The sequence below is a fragment of the Aspergillus candidus genome, assembly GCF_002847045.1.
Source record: "Aspergillus candidus strain CBS 102.13 unplaced genomic scaffold BDW47scaffold_55, whole genome shotgun sequence".
NCBI classification, from domain to species: Eukaryota; Fungi; Ascomycota; class Eurotiomycetes; order Eurotiales; family Aspergillaceae; genus Aspergillus; species Aspergillus candidus.
The window spans coordinates 58963-77018 of NW_020194060.1; the positions used below are offsets into that span (position 1 = coordinate 58963).

Genomic DNA, 18056 nt, shown 5'->3' on the forward strand with positions numbered 1-18056 from the left:
ATTAATTGTAACTTTGACATGGCTTCAAGGTGGATCAATCTCATCAATATTTGGGCTGTTGTCTGCTGGTCTCCCACGAAATAGCTTTTCGATTGAGTGAACATCCATCAATGACATCAAAGTCATGTAATCCAGTGTATCAGTGCCAGGAACTTGGATGGAGATACCTCGTTAGACTGAATTCTTGGAAATCCTTGTCAATGTGAGTAAGGACATGAGTCACAGTTGAGACTATTCATCGGGACTTGTTCTTTCACTAGGTCACTTTGGTTCGTGGTCTGGGTAGGATAGGCAACACCTAGTAGCTCTCTTCGAATTTTTGTATAATTACATATCCTAGGTATGAGAATGTGGTTGAACAGCAGTAAAATGACGTACTGTAATAGGATTGCAGGGATTTGCACTTACTAGTATCAGTTGTTAATGTGGCTCATCCTATTAGTCGATGACATGTCACCATGTAATTCGTGCAGGCGGTTGCCAGGGAGAGAAACATATATCAACGAAATATGATCATGGAAGCCCTGTATAGATATAAAAGTCTTCGTCAAGACAAGAGGTCAGTATTTGCCGAATAGCTCTGCTGGTTTATTGATGCTACACCCACGTCCCTATATATGTTTATACTGAATAAGGAGCTATGCTCTCATAATGCTACTCCCTTGATCACGAGATATCTGAGAGTTACATAAATGGACCGCTAGATCTCTCAGTACTCCCAATCAACAACGTTGGATAATCCCACGGTGTTTGTTATAACTTTCTACAATTTGTCACGCAAAGTCAGAGACTAACAATACATAAAATAGGCCCCGTATTAACTCTCACCCGCACTAAGCATTCAGGTCTTCCCTCGCCCACCGTTCAATCTCCCCAGCAGCACCAGGAGCATACCGCTTATCCAACAAAGCCAGGTGACTCCCCGGCACATCAACCGTAAGATCGGCCCGCGGCCACCGTGGACGCCAAACATCTGTATCCTTGGGCATCTTATCCGATGGATCCACGGCACGCACAAACAGCGTAGAGAGCGCATCAGGCAGGGGGTGTAGTCCAATATCCCAATCCCGCAACGCCCTAAAATACCCACCCACCTTCGCCAGCGCCACGTCCAAATCTCCAACGAGACTGTCGCTGCCCATGCCTTTGGGGTGGCCTAAGCTTGGCGGCACCTGGAGGCGCGAAACGAGTGCCTCGGCCGGCAGCGCGTTCAGCCAGTCTGGATCTCCTCTCCCCGTCATGGTGAGATACGTGTCCACCAGGACGAAGCCCGCCAGCCGAGGCTGCTCGGATTCTGCGTTAGCCAGTTTGGAAGCCACGGCATATGCGACGGTGCCTCCCGCGGAGTAACCTGCGAGGATGATTCCCGGTCTATCTGAGAAGTGTTTCCGGATGGTGTGGACGTGCAGATCGGCTAGCGTGCCGAGGTCACTTGGGACGGCCTGCGCTTCTGGATGTGGGAGTTCGAAGACATCCCTTTTGCCGTTCATTGCAGATGCCAGGTTGCTATATACGCTGAGACCGACGCCCTCGATCTTGATGCGTGGGAAGAAAGGCGCGATGAAGACTAATGGTAGGGGCAGCTCTGAGTTGGAAGAGGCTGATGGACCGGTCGCTAGGCGCTGGGGTTCCGCTGCGTAGCTTGACAGGACGGTCCCTGTCTTGGGGAAAGTTGGCATTGCGAGCGCGGCTGAGGCTAGGAGATCTGCTGCAGCGGTGTACTGTTCCAGTTGTGACAGCCGTCTGTGGATTGTGGCAAGTCCACGGAATATCTCGGGGTTGAGGTCGTCTTGCTCCTCCAGAGCTAGAGTAGTTACACTAGAAGATGGGCTCAACTCGTCTTCCTTGCCACTGTCACGAGAAACTGACGTGTCCCCAGCTGTCGTGGAAGCATCTGAATCCGTGTCGACTTCTGGCTGTGGCTCTGCTTCAATGCGAGGTAACAGGTACTCTACCAGCGCTGTCGTAGTATCATAGTCCAGCGCGAGTGTAACAGGGAGGTAACTGAGCCCAGTCAACACCCTCAGTCTGTTTGTGAGCATGACAGAAGTAAAGGAGTCGAAACCGAGATCATCAAGTCGCTGATCAGGAAGCATATCTTGGCCCTGGTATCCCAGCACCGCGGCAATCTCGTCTCGCACCAGGCCCAACAGAGTGTCATGACGGTTCTCGGATGGCACTGCCGCAATGTTCCTGCGCCATACGGCGCTTGATCCCGACTCCCGTTTGGCATTCGTCTTGGTTTTGTATGCCGGACCAGCAGACGGCACCAGCGGGAAGGGCCCGCGCAGCAGCAACGGCAGAAGAACCGGCTCTGACGGGTTTGTAGCCTGCATATGCAACGCCCTGTAAAGGAGACTCAGACCCTGTTGATCTGTAAACGGCCGAGCGTTGGCAATGCGCGGGGGAATCGCGTCAAGTTTGCTTCCAGCGGCCATCCCGGCATCATTAGCCCAAGGCCCCCAAGCCAGCGACAGGGCAGGCAATCCTCGTGCGACACGGAAGCGAGCTAGGGCATCCAAGAACGCGTTGCCCGCGCTATACGCCGCTTGGCCTTCGTTTCCGAGGACGCTGACGTACGACGAGAAGAGGACGAACGAGCGGACCGTGTCGGGGACGAGGTCGTGGAGGTTCCACGCGGCGTCGACCTTGGGGCGGAGAACACTAGATACTCGCTCTGGAGTTTGGGAGCCCAGGAATGCGTCGCTGACTACACCTGCGCAGTGAATGACTGTGGTGATGGGTGGGTATTGATGATGATTATGGTTGTCCAGCAGTGCGGCTAGCTGGGCGCGGTCACTGACGTCGCATGCTTCGACACGCACAGCTGCATTTGCGCTCCGTAGCTCATCGTATAACTCGCGTGCTCCCGTTGCTTCTATACCCGACCGGCTAACGAGAAGAAGACTTTTGGCTCCATGAGCGTGCACTATGTCTCGACTCAGCATGGCACCCAGGCCACCTGTACCGCCAGTGATCAAGACAGTCCCGCTCACATCGAGAGACATCGCTTGGGGAGGTTCCGTCACTGAAGGCTGTTTGCCTAACCTGGGAATCATGGTCTTCCCACCATGAACAGCAACAATTTCCTCTCTGGAAACAAGCGCAGCCGTTAGAGCCTCTTCAGACTCGGATGACCCATCTAAATCGATGAGCGCCACCCGGGCCCCGCCGAACTCTGCCTGCGCGGAGCGTACAAAACCCCACACAGCGGCAGCGACGAGGTCAATATCGGAATTGCCGCCGGTCGATGTCGCCCTCTCCGTCACGAAGACGAGGCGGACCTCGTCCGCAGCAGGTGACTTATCGGCCCTCCACTCATGCACGGCATGGAGCGCCTCGGCGAGACCTTCGTGCACAGCTTTGCTGACTGCTGTCGCGTCAACGTCGTGGGAGCTTTCGAATCGAACAATCTTGTCCGTCGTCGTAGATGTTGTGGGTTTAGACGCAAAGTCAATCCATTCGAGGCGGTAGAGGTCACCCCCAGCAACAGTAGGTTGCCAGGTGCGCAGCTGAACCTCAGAAATCTTCGCGAGTACCACACCCGATGAGTGGTCCGTCATTGTCATTGAGAAGCTGTTCTCGCCTATATGATGGATGCGTGCTAGAATTGGGCTAGAGGCGCCAACCGCCTCAAAAACCTGGATCCCTCGGAACGAGAACGGCAGTCGAATGTCGCCACTAGCGACCTTCTCTGCTGAAGCAAGGGTAGACGCATGCAATGCAGCATCTAGCACAGCCGGGTGCAGAATGGAAGTCGACATCTGACTCTGATCCTGAGGCGGGTCAATCTGTACCAGTAGGTCATTGTCATGTAGACGCCAAATGGCACGTACGCCCTGGAAAGACGGTCCGTATGTGAGGCCTGCACCACTCAAGACGGCGTATGCTTCGGAAATGTTCACGTCTGATTCGGCCTTTGTGGGGTCTGTGCCGTTTATGAACGATTCTTGGCTGGGGTTGGGCTGCGATATGAGCTGGAAAGTACCTGTGGCGTGCTGCGTCCACTCATGCTGCGTTGCGACGCCGCGGGGGCGTGAGTACACGTCGACGGTTCTTTGGTTCTGGGTGGCCGCATCCTCAGGCTGTGACTCTCCTATGAGTACTTGGATCTCCACTTCTCCGGGTTCTCCTTGTTCCTCGTCCTCTGCTGAAGACAAGTCCAGCGACGCGATGACAATCATCTCATCCAGGATCAGAGAGGAAATTTCAGAACGCTCTGCACATTCCTGAGCAGCCCGCAGAGCAAGCTCAGTAAACGCCGAGGCTGGAACGAGCGATTGTCCACCAATGATGTGGTCACGAAGCCAAAGCTGTCGGGCCGTGGACAGGTAGCCCGAACAGATGATAGTGCCTGTTCCTGGGATGGACGTGGCGTTGAAGATCATCTCATGTCCCAGCCGCGAGCCACCGAAGACACCCGAGGTTCGCTCTTGAGCCTGCTCCGTGACTGCTCCCATGGACGTCACCGGCAAAAGCGGCGTATAGGGAAGCCAATATCTCTGCCGTTGGAAAGCATAGACAGGTAGATCGACAAATCGCGCACCACTACCATCAAAAACAGCCTGCCAGTCAACTGGTACACCGCGAGCCCACAGTTGGCCGAGCATTCCTAGTAGCTTGTCAACTGTGCCATGCGTGGCGGCGGCGTCCGGAACATGTGGAGACAGGACTGCCGACGGACCGATTTCCACAAACACGGAAACGTGCTCCTTGGACCTGAGCTCGTTGACGGCGTCTGCGAAGCGGACTGGCTCGCTGACGTGGCGGATCCAGTGGTTTGAAGAGCGGAGCTGCGCTGCGGCTGCTCGCTTTCCCGTGACGGTGGAAACGAGCGGTATGGTTGTGGGGTTCTCGCTTTCCATTGACGATGGCAGTGCGTTTTCAAGTCCAGGGAGTATGTGGTCCATTAATTGAGAGTGAAAACCGTGCTTAACGTTTCGCAGTACGGTAGCTCTTCGTCCTAGACTGGTGAACCTGTCTGCGACGGCCTGAATTGCCTCTTGTGTGCCAGACACCACGACCGAGGTCTGCGAGTTGACAGCAGCAATACTGGCAATTCCGTCGAATTGTGACAGCTCAATGGCCACTTCCGCCTCCGTCGCCGCTATGCTCACCATACCCCCGTTGGGTGGTAGAGATGCCATAAGTTTAGCCCGCGTGGTGACGATGGTAGCAGCATCACGAAGAGACAAAGCCCCAGCAGCATGCGCCGCGGCGATCTCTCCCAGGGAATGTCCAGCAACAAAGTCTGGACGGATACCAAACGACTCCAGGAGGCGGAACATGGCCACCTCGAAGACAAAAAGAGTTGCTTGTGCGAAGTCGGTGCGGTCTAGCATGCTGCCATCAGTGATGGCATGTACGAGTGGGCACTCCAAGTGCATGTCCACTTCGTCACACGCTGCCTGGAACGCCGCGGAGAAGACGGGGAAGGTAGCGCGTAGCTCTTCCAGTGTGTCTATGGTTGGCATCCAACTGCCCTGGCCTGAGAATAAGCACGCCAGGCGGGGCTTATTACCGGTGGTGTTTGTGTGTGCCGTCATGACATCGGGGTGTGGCTCGCCTTGGGCTAGCCTTTCAAGTGTTGTTTCAATTTGATTGTGCATGTTCGCTCCCAATGCGTACGTCACCGTGGCTCTGTACTTGAGTGCAGATCGCGCAGTGGCAAGTGAGAACGCTATGTCGGCAGGTTCCTGGTTACGGAGGGGGCTGAATGTGTTACTATCAGCTTCTCTCCAAGCCGTCAGCAATGAGTGAGCTTGTGCGCGTAAAGCAACTTCGCTTGCACCGGAGATGAGCCAGGGAAAGGCGGCGGATATTCTCTTGGAAGTAGAGTCTTGCATCTGCACAGGCTCGGGCTGCTCCAAAATTATGTGCTTTAACCTCAAAGTCAGTATACTGTTAAGATAAGAAGAGTGGAGAAGGCTCACGCTATTCGTGCCTCCAATACCAAACGAAGACACCGCAGCCCTCCTTGGTCTATTCACAGACGGCCACTGCCTAGCCTTGCTGAGCAGCTCAACACCACTCCCTTCCCAGTCAATTTGGGGTGACGGTTCACGAATATGCAATGATGCCGGGGCCACGCCATGGCGCATGGCCTGTACCATTTTGATAATTCCTGCGACGGCAGCAGCGGCTTGTGTGTGACCAATGCTAATACATCACTCTGTGTTAGCCATATATCACATGAACATGTCCGGTAATTGTTAAGACTCACTTAGACTTGATTGAGCCAAGTAGCAGCGATTCCGAACGGCGAGCGCTGTCAATGTTCTTCCTATCACCGTTGCCATAGGCCGAAATCACAGCCTGAACCTCAATAGGATCACCCAAAGGCGTTGCTGTGCCATGACCTTCCAGCACGTCCACGTTCTCCGGTGACATCCCCGCCTGGGCCAGGGCGCTCTGGATACACATCTGCTGGGCGGGCCCATTCGGCGCCGTCAACCCATTAGATTTACCATCAGAGTTAACGGCAGACCCGCGGATCAGCCCGAGGATTTGATGCCCGTTGCGTTTGGCATCTGAGAGTCGCTCGAGGAGGAGCAAGCCGACACCTTCGGACCAACCAGTACCGCTTGCATCACTTGAGTATGCCCGGCATCTCCCGTCCGACGACAAGCCTCGTCTTCTGCTGAACATAGTGAACGGCCGTGGTGTGGCCATGGTTGTTATTCCTCCCGCGATGGTGAGCGAGCATTCTCTGTTTCGGAGGGATTGGGCTGCTAGGTGGATTGCTACTAGTGAGGATGAACAGCCTGTTGAGACGACTAGGGATGGACCGTGGAGACCCTTTCAAGGATTCCAGTCAGCTTGTTAATCTTTGGTCTTTGGAAGGTGCCTGGTCGATCTGATGATTATAATGAGATGATTTTGAAAAATACTCACAAAGCAGTACGACACACGCCCAGAGACGACACTGCTGGACGATCCCAGCCCAAGATGTGCTTCCAACTCTATACCATCGGCGAGACTCGTGAGTAAGTAGAGACACATATATGCTGTTACCGCCCGCAGTAATACCGAAGAGAAATAACTCACCGTCGTTCCCAAAGCCGTTCTCTTCATAGTCTTCATACAGAGTACCCACAAACACGCCGGTCTGACTACCCTGCAGCGACAACGGAGCAATACCCCCTCGTTCGGCTAGTTCCCACGTCGTTTCCAATAACAGCCGCTGCTGGGGATCAGTGGCGAGAGCCTCACGCGGCGCCATGCCAAACAGGCCAGCGTCGAAGCGGGCAAAGTCGGGCAGGAAACCGCCGCGCTTCGTTGTTGAGGTATTAGGGGTGTCGGGGTCGGTACTATACAATGACTCGACATCCCAGCCGCGCTGTGGTTTTGTTAGTCAATCATTTGGTGTTTTAGCAAGGAAAGGCTTGGAAGGACATGACTAGTACGTACGTCGTCTGGAAAGTCGGTGGTCGCGTCAATCTCATCTGAAACAAGCTGCCACAGGTCCTCCGGGGAAGAGATGCCTCCAGGATACCGACAGGCCATGGATACTATAGCAATTGGCTCCACTTCACTATCCGCCTTCGTAGTCGGTGTCGAACTGGGCAGAGGTGCCGTTTTAGGACCCAACAATCGGCCATGAAGGTACGTGCTCACAGCTGCCGGGGTCGAATAATCAAACACGAGGGTATTGGGAAGATCATCCAAGCCAGTGAGACCGGCAAGTCGGTCTCGGAGGACCACTCCAGCCATTGAACTCAAGCCCAAAAACGAAAAGGGCTGGTCAAAGTGCCGACGAAGCCAGTCTGTATTTGACTCACTCTCGGGTCCAGCGTCTATAGTGCATGCGCTGACCGTTTCCGCCATTACTAGTGCTTCGATTAAGTCTCTCGACTGCAACATAGACCGGGCAGTGAGCGGTTTGTTCGTATAAGCAGTCATGGTTAATCTTTTCGGTTTACCAATAACGGTCCGAGGAACGGTGTCGATCTCATAAAACGCTAGCTGGTGTTAAAATGTGTATCATTCTAGAGAAAAGGGAAGAAGGCAAATTACCGGTGGGTATCTTATAATCTGGCAAAACTTCACGACACGCAGCAAGCAAGGCCGATAGATCGAAGTCCATGTTCGCAACGCTCTTGACAATAAAGGCAGCAGGAGTCTCTCCAAGCAGTCTATGCGGCATTCCAGCCACGACGACATCAGCCACGCCGGGATGCCGAAGCAAGACATGCTCCAACTCATGAGGATGAATATTTTCACCTCCTCGAATGATGATCTCCTTCCTGCGTCCAACCAGGGTCAACTCCGCGCCAGCTGCTGAGCTCGAGCGAATTGCGATGTCGCCGGTAGGATACCAGCCGTCCGGCGTAAACGGCGTCCGCGTCTCTCTGTAGTACTCGAGCATCAAACCGGGGCCGCCGATGCAGACTTCGCCTTGCTCGCCGTCTTGGACTGGATGCCCATCTGGGTCCACTAGCTTGATCTCCCAGTGTGGCAGTAGCGATATACTGGAATTGTGACGATAGGTGTGGCCCGTTCTGCTAACAGCGATAGAACCGCAACCTTCGGTACACCCATAGTTGTTCAGGAGGGGAACGCCGAGATACTCCTTGATCTGGGCACCTAGAGATCCAGATGCCGAGGAACCTGCGTACATACATGCCCGCAGCCTGGGCAAAAACAATGGCGAGGTAGGATCTGACCGCTTCGCGGCATCCATGAGATCGTGGAAGGTGGTAGGCGCTCCCACGATGAGAGTAGTTTCTTGGGCGTTCGTGTCTCTGAGACTGTCAAACAGCGTCTGATCGGCGTCAGGGAGATACGCGCTAGCACCGACGACCACGGTGCCCATGATACACAACAAGTGGCCGATGCAGTGGAACAGGGGTAGAGGCCAGAAGAAGCGGTCCTCGGGCGTCAGTTCGAATGCTGAAACCAGGCTGTTCACATTTAACAGCCAACTCCTCTGGTTGGACAGTACCCCTTTGGGCAAACTTGTTGTCCCAGAAGTGTAGTGTAGAAAGGCTTGCTCGTCCTCTCTAAGATTGTCGATCTGGATATCCAAGGTCGAGTACTCCGCGTCTTCAATCCAATCTTGGTATCGCGCAATCTGATGCTTTCCCTCTATAGCATCCATCTTGGGGATCTCCTCGGTGCTTAGAATGATTAAGCTGCCTTCCGCAGCAGCGGTGCGCACTGTGGTCAAGTACCGGCCATCCGTGATTATTACACGTGCGCCACTATGCTCCAGAACCTTAGCCAGTTCTGATGATGGTGAACGAGAATCCAAAGGGACTCCCACAGCACCAGCTCGCGTGATTGCGAGCACGGACTCGACAGTCTGGAGACATCTGCCTAGCACGATGGCCACGAAATCTCCTCGCCCTATGCCGGCATGGACCAGATGGGCTGCTAGACGCCTAGTCCGTTTTTCGAGGTCGCCATACGTCTTTGAGATTTGCGCTGTTAGTTATCACCATACGTTTGAAAATACTGCGTGGACAAAAACCCTCGAGCCTTTTGCCTTGCGGGTTCGTGTCTCCACAACCGAAGACAAGGACTGCAAGGAGTAGAGTGCTCTAGAGAGACATACTATTGTCCACCCCGGACCTGCAAAAGCGACCTTCTCGCAAGACTCCCCGGCGTGGCGGATTAGAATATCCGGTATCAACTCGGGTCGAGACATGTCCTCTTGGTAGCTTATTTCAACTTTAGTTCCATAAGGTTTAATGAAATGATTTGTGTAAGGATCGCACGCTGTAGCAATGCGTTATTACGAGGGCTGCCACGACTTGTCAAACGGGCTTAAATACCCCTAGTCAGCTACAATTTGACTCCCTGGCTTTGGGGTGAGATTCTCGCAGTTCATCCTTCAGCCTGATATCCTACCTCTGGCTAGGGCTGCGTCGAGTGATCACAGCCTTGCTCCATAACACGAACCGCTTATCTGGCCCCACTCCGCAGAGGTACATGCTAGAATCTAGATTGATTACTCTCCACTGCACTAGAATCTTGGTGTGTCTCAGAATCAGAAACAAGGACACCGGCCAGGTTGACTTTCACAGACTAAAAAAGCTGACGCAAGCGCCCCACCCTGTATTCCAACTTTCCACCTCAACTCTAATACCGTATTACATCCAGGAAATTGAGTTCAATTTCTATTCTACTCCGCCTCCAGGTTTAACCATTTTCAGTCCCTTGGAAGCTGAATTCTTCCGAAAAACGGAGGACATTCTACACCCGGATTTGGATGAGACTCGGATAAGTGTCAATGCTGCTGAGAAATAAAAAATATATAGAGCTAGATATACACATGCCAAACACTTGATAGGCGTTGTTAACTCGTTCCAACTACGTAGACACAACCTTTAGCCCTCATGCAATCGATCGATCAAGCGATCCACCACATCGTGCAATAGTATTATCCTGTTCTAGCGTGTATGCTAAGCCGCCATGCGGGGTTCCTCCCGCTCGGAGCAACCCGTGGCCCACATGCGTTGAGGAATATCAATTAACCAACCTATCAAATGATATCAACACGACTTAGACTATCCCACTAATCCCTGTAGCCTCCAGAATAATATACTAGCTTCTCCGTATCACGGTTTTGGATTATAGACTTTTCCTATCCTTGTCCCCGTGTGCACTAACCTGCTACAACCCCTGCATCATCGGCTTGGCATCCCCTCATCAGGCCCCTGTCTTATTCTGCAGGCTGATGTCTATTATACAATGCCATTCTTTGAGCATCTGCAGGGGACCCAATCCTGCGGTGAGAACTGATGTATAGTGTGATATAAAATTCCAGCATACGAGTGTCTTATATCATACAGGGGTCACTTGTTCGGCGCGGCATCCGCGGCCGGCTAAATCTGCGGTAGACCCAAGCCCTAATCAAACAGGTAATTGCTCATCTGCGCTCCTGCAACCCCCTGTATACCAACTATAGCCATAAGCCCTACTTTAGCTACTGTGGGTCGTAAACTCTAGAGACCTGTGATGAACTCTGTGAAAACACCCCCCTTGCAGGTCAGCATAGTACCGGGCATCATCACTCCTGGGCGCTACGTGCAATGATTGGGTGAGGCTTCTTAAGACACCGTATAACCAAAGTGTGAATCTATGTATCTATAGTCTCTAACGTGCTCAATCCGCACTTATGCATACGAATGGCAACCTAACTTAGTTACAAGATTAGATAGGTGGTACAGACAACCCTGGGTAGAGTGTGCTTGCTCGGCTATACTTAGGTTATGCTCCCTGTAGACTAAGATCACTAGGTTTCTCCATGTAGAGTAAGCTTACTAGGCGGTATTTCACGTACAGTATTCTTACCTACATCTTGTAAGTTTATGTTTTTGAACTGCGAATGGACTTGGAGCTGATGCCAAGGTTGCATGAAGTAGACTGGCTTCCTTATCCGCAACCACAGAGGCTTTTACAGTCATTACGTTGAGCAACTTCTTCATTCGTATAAGTAGATATTCATCACGTGTGTTGACGTGAGACCCCTTGCTCAGTCGCCAACATGGTCTGGCATCCTGTATAACTGATTTTCTCGTTCTATAGTTGAAAGCTTTGCCTCTGTGCAACAGGTCACATTCAGATCCAAAGAGAGTACTGCGTAGCAACTTGCCACAATGAGAGTCGCCGTCATTGGAGGCGGTCCGGGCGGACTGACCACGCTCAAGCATCTACTTGAAGCGCACAAGTTTGTTGGCGGGGATCCTGTCGAAGCGAAGCTGTTTGAAGCAGAAGAAGGTATAGGCGGCACCTTTCTCAAGCGCATGTATGAAGACGCCGAGGTATGTATGGATGGGCCTTTCAGAGCTGGGCAACAACAGACAATGTTGTCACATACATGGTTGATTAAGACTAACTGACTGTTCCTATCAAGTTGGTATCATCTAAGTACCTCACAGCGTTTTCCGACTTCCGGGCCCGTGAAGACGATCCCGATTACCTGCCCGCAGCGCGATACCTCGAGTATCTCGGCGAGTATGCCACTGCGTTCGACCTGTGGCCATATATACAACTCTCGACCACGGTGACTGCTGTTCGACGCAAAGGCCGCTCCCATGTCATCAGCTATGCCACGCAGGATGGCAAGGAGGGGTCGTGGTTATGTGATGCTGTCGCCGTCTGCTCGGGTCTGCACGTAACACCCAATATACCGTCAATCAAGGGAATCGACAAGGTTCCCAAGTCATTTCACTCGTCTGGCTTCAAGTCGCGCGAGCAGTTTGGCTCCGACACGACGGTTGTCGTCCTCGGCACGGGAGAAACTGCCATGGATATTGCTCATCTGGCCGTGACTGCGCCAACTAAGAGGGTCGTCATATGCCATCGCGACGGATTCAGTGTTGTTGCTAAGGTACGCTGATACTCACAATTCACTCCCTTCCTCCCTACCGCCTGCTTTTGCTATTTCGCTGCAATAACGTGCAACTAACAAATACTGTTCTAGCGAACTCCTAGCCCTGTTGTATTCCCTTCCCTGGCAAGCCAGCTACAGTCGCCGAACCCGCCTGTGCCAGTGGATACATATCTACACGCCAGCCACAAGTGGGGAAATCTTCCAGGGAACGTATTCGACAGCTTGGTTAAGCAGGGCATGTGGCTCATGACTGGTACGAGTGCCGGTTATGATCAGTGGGTGGGCGGTTATCCTTCTCCACGATGGCATACATCAAATGGTGCGTCCCTCCCCTTTGTTGGGGTACCTCAAACTGAGCAGGTACTTCACCAAGACAAAAGTTCAGCTACTAACTTATCTATCCCTACAGTAATCTTTACCAAGTCCAGCAAAGCGATGCCGTATATCAGCAAGCCATACAGAAAAGACACGATACTTCAGCGTTTGCGCTCTAGCATCGTTCAAGTGCCTATCCCCGAGACACACGGCCGGCATATAGACATAGCGCCCTGGCCGTCCCACATAGACAGCGAGGGTGTGCTCCACTTTATCGACAACGGTCGACCAGAGTATAAGCGCATGGAAGAAGCCGAGGTAGTACGACCCGACGTACTCGTCTTCGGCACAGGCTACACCCAACGCTTTGACTTCCTCGACTCGACATACCCAAGCACTTCGGACTTAGACGTACGAGACGTCTGGCGTCGGGACGAGCCAAGCGTGGGCTTCATCGGGTTCGTTAGACCCGGTTTCGGCGCGATCCCGCCCCTGGCAGAACTGCAGGCGCAGCTTTGGGTGCTGAATCTTCTCGCCCCCGAGCGTCTGCAGCCCCTTCTGCCCCAGGACGAGCCGCACTATCGGCTTGGCATGCCGTCGGATGCGCGCATCAAGTACGGCGTCAGCCACGATGACTACGCGAACCAGTTAGCTGTCGACATGAATGCCTCGCCATCGTTTATGGATGCTGTGAGGATCGGAAGCTCGCGCAAGGAGTGGTGGCGTCTTCCGCTGGTTTGGCTGCTCGCGGCTGAGTTCAATACCAAGTTTCGCTTATGCGGGCCTTGGAAGTGGGATGGAGCGGTCGACGTTATGAGCGGTGAGCTGTGGGATGTTGTTAAGCGGCGAGGTGGGCTGCTTAAACAAATTGTGTTATCTGGTGTGCCTCTTGTAGTGTTTGGGTCTCTGCATTTGGTGTTGTGGATATTTACGTCGTTGTTCAAGCCATCTAGATGGTAGTCTACTGGGTACTATGTTTTGGTGACTTTTAGTGATATTTTTCACTGTCCTTACTGTGAATATTCAAGTTACTTCATAATACACTCGAATGTATTTCAATTGTTTTCCCTCCAAGGTGTATAATGTGGCTTTCTGCAGTACTTCGCTAGTATATCAACTGTGATTACCTTATGATACCAATCAAGTCTCGTTCAATAAGTCTAGACAGTAAAACCGGTTTGTCGAATACTATATTGCCAGACTCGACGCAAGACACACATTACACCCTCGTCGCAAGGAGCAAAACCACAGGCCAAGTCACCGGCAGAGACTTGCCTCCCAAGACACGATCCAACTCCTCATACCAGCCTTCCAGCTCCAAATCCTCCGCCTTATCCTCAAACCAAGTGGGCAAATGAGCCTCGAACCACCTGCGCACCTCAGCAGCACCCCACTGCATCTGCCAAAACCCAGGGTCCGTCTTCGAAACAACCTCTTCGGCAGGCCCTACACAATTCACCCTCTCAACCGGTCCTCCAAATTGACTCTCGTCATGAAAGAGCATCGTAGTCTGCTCACAATTCCACTTATACCTAACCACATCTCGCCACTGCGCAGTAGGAAACGCAACATTATCCAGCTGCGAGGCAATAGTGCGCGTAGACCGCTCCCAAAGCGGCCCGCTCACGCCGCCTATCTTGTTCAATAACCGCGTGGAGATGCGATAGAAGATGCGCTGGCACGCCTCGTTCACGGCGGTATCAGGCCCAGCAAATTTTGGCCGCCCGTAGAACCACACCGCGCATGTTCCACCGGGCGCGAGTAGCTCTGCGAAGCACCCGATGGCTTCCTCAGCGTCCATAAGCGGAATTGCTTCGGCGTTGGCAACGAGGTCAGCGGTGCGTGGTGGTGATAGCCCTGCGAGAGCTAGATTCTCGCCTTTGCATTCTGCAAATCTGATCTTGTTTGTCTGTTGCTGGCGTTTCTGTGCGGCGTTGACAGTGTCAGGACTCGCGTCTGTGGCGATGACCTGTTCAAAGCGCTGTGCGAGCACGGCCGCTACGTTTCCAGGCCCAGTGCCCACGTCATGCGCCAGTGCCCAACTGTCACTGCCTTTTTGGGCGTGATGTTCAAATATAATGCTGTAGAAGTCGGACGAGTACGTTGGACGAGCGTCTAGGTAGGTGTTCCAGTACTCGGCATCGTAGCTCGCGAAGAGGTCGTCTGTTGCGTTTGACGTAGCCATTTCGAACACACGGAGATGGTGCTGGACCGAATATGAGTGGCTAGTATGTAAGTAAGCAGCTTTATTGCTCGGGTTGTATGATACGTTGCACTTATACAAGTCGCACAGCTCGCCGCCTATTGTAATACTGTGGATCGTCCACTCGGCCAACTCTTGTGTTAGTGCGATGATTGAGTTTCAACAGTACAGCCAAGTAGTAGCTCGCCTGGGTGTATTTCGAATGTACATAAATACAAGCCACTAACTTTCTTAGGCAATTGGCGTATAGAACCTAATGCGACCCCGCACCGCGCGTGCTCAACCTTGCAGTTCCTCAACCTTGTAGCTCACCGTGGATCCAAATGAGACACGATATGGTTGTCTGCAGTGAGACCCCTGGCTTACGGAGTGGATTCAACTCACCCCTGACCTACTAGTAAGATGGGTAATGTCTAAATACTGTATGCGTCCGTATTGCATTTCTCGGGACCAAAATTGTTTACCCACGTCAGTGAGACCGACATAGCAGTTTGGACCTACAATTCTGCCCTCCAATATGAGATTCTTAGGCATCAGCGGCGGCTCCGCCGGGGGCAACACAGAGCAAGCTCTTCTCGCCGCCCTTCGAGCGGCCCAGACTGCGGCGAAAACACCAGCGACCATTTCCTTAGTCCGTCTCAAGGAGCTGTCAATCGGTTCTGGAGCCCTAGATGGCCACCTTCCTCTCCCCGTAGTGGGAAAGTCGAATAGCACTGGGCCAGTCTCTGACGACCGTCCATTCATACTCGACCAGATCATGGAAGCCGACGCTATCATCCTCGGTGCTCCGTGCATAACGCGCACCATCCCATGGGAGGTCAAATGCTTCCAGGACAGCACGCTAGGACCATTCCAAGACGTGACGATGGCCCAAAAACTGGTTGACGCAGGCAAAGGCCATCTAGTCGACCAGCGCATCTTCAAGCCGAGAGTCCTTGCGCTTGTGACATTGGGTGGAGCTTTCACAACCGAGTGGGCGCCATTTACGCTGCCCCTGCTGCACCAGGTGTTTTTCCCTCTGGGTACCCAAATTGTCGACCAGATGCAGGTGTTTGGCACGGGTGTTCCGGATAGTTTCCTATTGAACAGTGAGGCGATGGTTAGGGCTGAGGAACTGGGTAGGAATTTGGCGCAGCAGGCCCAGGCGACGACGGAAGGGGAGGCTACATATGTCGGTCCGCGGGGCATGTGTCCGATTTGCCATCTCAGTATGTTCAACTTTGTCGGTCGAGACGCGGTAGAGTGCGCTACTTGTGGCGCCAAAGGCAGGATGGGCGTCGGTGACGATGGACATGTTGAGTTTGTGACTGATTCCGAGGGCGAGAGCTTCTCTGTGCTCAGGAGGTCTGGATTGAAGAAGCATTTGCAGGATCTCGAGCAAGGGCTTCAAGCGGAAGGGGCTTCCACTAAGGTGTTAGATATCAAAAATGAGTTACTAAAGCTGGGCCAGAGCTGGGTCGTTGCGCCGCCGAGCCGAGGCGGGAGGTAGAAATAGGTATTCACGTCGAAATATATATTGAGAAATATATAGATAGAAGCCCTCTTCCATGTACAGGACAACGCAAATTGGACAAAAGAAATTAATCTTAGCGTCCACGCTCTCCAAAGAAATCAATCGCAGCCTTTTAGCCCTAGTCCACACGTGTAACCTCCAGCAGACTCTCAGTGTCCGGCTCCAGCGTCCATATCTTTTTGATTTGCAGGCCGACTGACTTCATAAGATGGTACCACTGCTGCTCAGTTCTCTCCACAGCAGCATTGATAGCCATGAGCATAAAGTCGGAGTGGGTGGCGAATGAACAGGCGCCTTTGCGCGGTATGCTGAACTCATTTATGAGAAGCACAGAATATCCCGGCGTCATGGCGTCTCGGATATGCTTCAGAATCACGCAGCAGCGGTCATCGTCCCAGTCATGCAGCACGTTGCGGAGGTAGTATGCTCGAGCGCCTGTCTTCATATTAGCCTGGCCTTACTTCTCGACCTAGGAGTGGGAAGGTAATAGTGTCGTCACATACCCTTGATCGGGTTCGGTGTGAAAAAGTCATGCGCCATGGCCTCCATGCCATTCTCAGGGTCTACTCGCGCAATCGTGGCCGGAACATCCTGCAGTACCATGCGTCCTGGGATGCCTGGATAGCGTCTCTTGACTTCCTGGATCTCATGGCCTACGCTACCACCCACATCGACCATAAAGACGGCATCAGGATCCCCGGCGTCAAAGTCAGGAAGTAGCTGTTGCTGGAACGGATAAAAGTCGAGCCAGTGGGCATGTCCGTCCCGCTGCGTCGACATGAATCGGTGGAACGAACTGAGAAGCTCTGGGCGTTTCCCCAGCCAATCGAAGTAAGGCTCTCCGTTGAACTGTCTGCCGAACCACATCTTAGCTGGATCTGTGGGGTTTCTGTAGCCAGTTGCTCGAAGACATTCCGGCAGGGACTGCCAGCCGGGATGGTTTATGTTGTGACTGTTTAACAATTTCGTTAGAATGTCTGTCCTTGTGGCCAAAAACCGACATACACTCACAAAACATCCAGCCCTGACTGGCCCTTGACCGTTGTAAAAGCACGGGTGACCTTATTAGGCTCATAAAGCTCAACCCCGACCTCACGCACCGCATGAATTGAAGAAAGCCCTCTCATGATGCGAGCCAACAGCACCTCGTCGGCCCCTGAGACCGACATTAGCTCCCCAAGTGTCACGGGCGTGGAGCTGTCAACCAGTTTCCGGAAAATGCCCAGGTCAATGCCCATCTTAAGCAACAGGGGGTCGATCGTCTGGTGTCTCCATTAGCATTGACTTGAGATTACATGGAAGGGGGGTTCATTTCTACCCCGTACAAGTATCCTTCTACAATTTGGCCCTCATTTTGCAACTCATTGGTCAATTGTCGCGCCGCGCTCAGAAGCTCTCTCCTTGACTCGCGGCTCGCGGGGCTCTCCTTGTCGGTGCTTGCATGCTTCTTTACAGTCTCGCCGAGACTTGTTACCGTCGCGAGCAGTTTACTAACTTCTGGGTCCATGGTCCGTAGGTCAAAATGTATCGCGATGTTTTTTGGGATGGGGCATATGATTTGATAGCAGTTTCTGTCTGCACACACCACCGCGAGCTGTACTGGAACATGGACCTTAATTCTTGGTCCAGCCCCTCCTTCAGTGCTCGTGCTCCAGCTCCACGTCAGTGCCAGGCCTAGTTTGTAG

The 18056-nt window shown here is 52.9% G+C and overlaps 5 protein-coding genes across 5 annotated transcripts; 2 read left to right on the forward strand and 3 right to left on the reverse strand.

The window, feature by feature from the left end:
• Positions 1–833: 833 nt before the first annotated feature.
• BDW47DRAFT_128661 (type I polyketide synthase) lies at positions 834–9649 on the reverse strand (the record flags this gene model as incomplete). Its single annotated transcript, XM_024816885.1, has 8 exons — positions 834–5879; positions 5934–6159; positions 6224–6798; positions 6895–6962; positions 7048–7339; positions 7411–7961; positions 8017–9412; positions 9557–9649. The coding sequence occupies 8 exons, from the start codon at positions 9647–9649 to the stop codon at positions 834–836; spliced, it is 8247 nt and encodes a 2748-aa protein (XP_024668868.1).
• A 1854-nt stretch (positions 9650–11503) lies between these two features.
• BDW47DRAFT_111384 (FAD/NAD(P)-binding domain-containing protein) lies at positions 11504–13619 on the forward strand. The gene is made up of 4 exons (XM_024813938.1): positions 11504–11768; positions 11861–12337; positions 12431–12659; positions 12750–13619. The coding sequence occupies exons 1-4, from the start codon at positions 11604–11606 to the stop codon at positions 13613–13615; spliced, it is 1737 nt and encodes a 578-aa protein (XP_024668869.1). The 5' UTR covers positions 11504–11603; the 3' UTR covers positions 13616–13619.
• A 120-nt stretch (positions 13620–13739) lies between these two features.
• BDW47DRAFT_111385 (class I SAM-dependent methyltransferase) lies at positions 13740–14872 on the reverse strand. Its single transcript, XM_024813939.1, has one exon. The coding sequence runs from the start codon at positions 14838–14840 to the stop codon at positions 13875–13877; it is 966 nt and encodes a 321-aa protein (XP_024668870.1). The 5' UTR covers positions 14841–14872; the 3' UTR covers positions 13740–13874.
• A 429-nt stretch (positions 14873–15301) lies between these two features.
• On the forward strand, positions 15302–16354 carry BDW47DRAFT_111386 (flavodoxin family protein). The gene has a single exon (XM_024813940.1). It carries the CDS (start codon positions 15376–15378, stop codon positions 16345–16347), a length of 972 nt encoding a protein of 323 aa, XP_024668871.1. The 5' UTR covers positions 15302–15375; the 3' UTR covers positions 16348–16354.
• Positions 16355–16356: 2 nt separating this feature from the next.
• On the reverse strand, positions 16357–17948 carry BDW47DRAFT_111387 (S-adenosyl-L-methionine-dependent methyltransferase). The gene is made up of 4 exons (XM_024813941.1): positions 17690–17948; positions 17383–17633; positions 16875–17323; positions 16357–16806 (listed from the first exon to the last, which is right to left on the reverse strand). Exons 1-4 carry the CDS (start codon positions 17876–17878, stop codon positions 16490–16492), a joined length of 1206 nt encoding a protein of 401 aa, XP_024668872.1. The 5' UTR covers positions 17879–17948; the 3' UTR covers positions 16357–16489.
• Between the last annotated feature and the right edge of the window lie 108 nt (positions 17949–18056).

Bases quoted from the DNA above. Each gene is read 5' to 3' on its own strand.
- BDW47DRAFT_111384 (XM_024813938.1), top strand. From the start codon at position 11,604: ATGAGAGTCGCCGTCATTGGAGGCGGTCCGGGCGGACTGACCACGCTC. The intron at 11,769-11,860 runs GTATGTATGGAT...GTTCCTATCAAG, and splicing joins GCATGTATGAAGACGCCGAG to TTGGTATCATCTAAGTACCT. The intron at 12,338-12,430 runs GTACGCTGATAC...ATACTGTTCTAG, and splicing joins GATTCAGTGTTGTTGCTAAG to CGAACTCCTAGCCCTGTTGT.
- BDW47DRAFT_111385 (XM_024813939.1), bottom strand. From the start codon at position 14,840: ATGGCTACGTCAAACGCAACAGACGACCTCTTCGCGAGCTACGATGCC.
- BDW47DRAFT_111386 (XM_024813940.1), top strand. From the start codon at position 15,376: ATGAGATTCTTAGGCATCAGCGGCGGCTCCGCCGGGGGCAACACAGAG.
- BDW47DRAFT_111387 (XM_024813941.1), bottom strand. From the start codon at position 17,878: ATGGACCCAGAAGTTAGTAAACTGCTCGCGACGGTAACAAGTCTCGGC. The intron at 17,634-17,689 runs GTAGAAATGAAC...TGGAGACACCAG, and splicing joins TAGAAGGATACTTGTACGGG to ACGATCGACCCCCTGTTGCT. The intron at 17,324-17,382 runs GTGAGTGTATGT...ATTGTTAAACAG, and splicing joins CAGTCAGGGCTGGATGTTTT to TCACAACATAAACCATCCCG.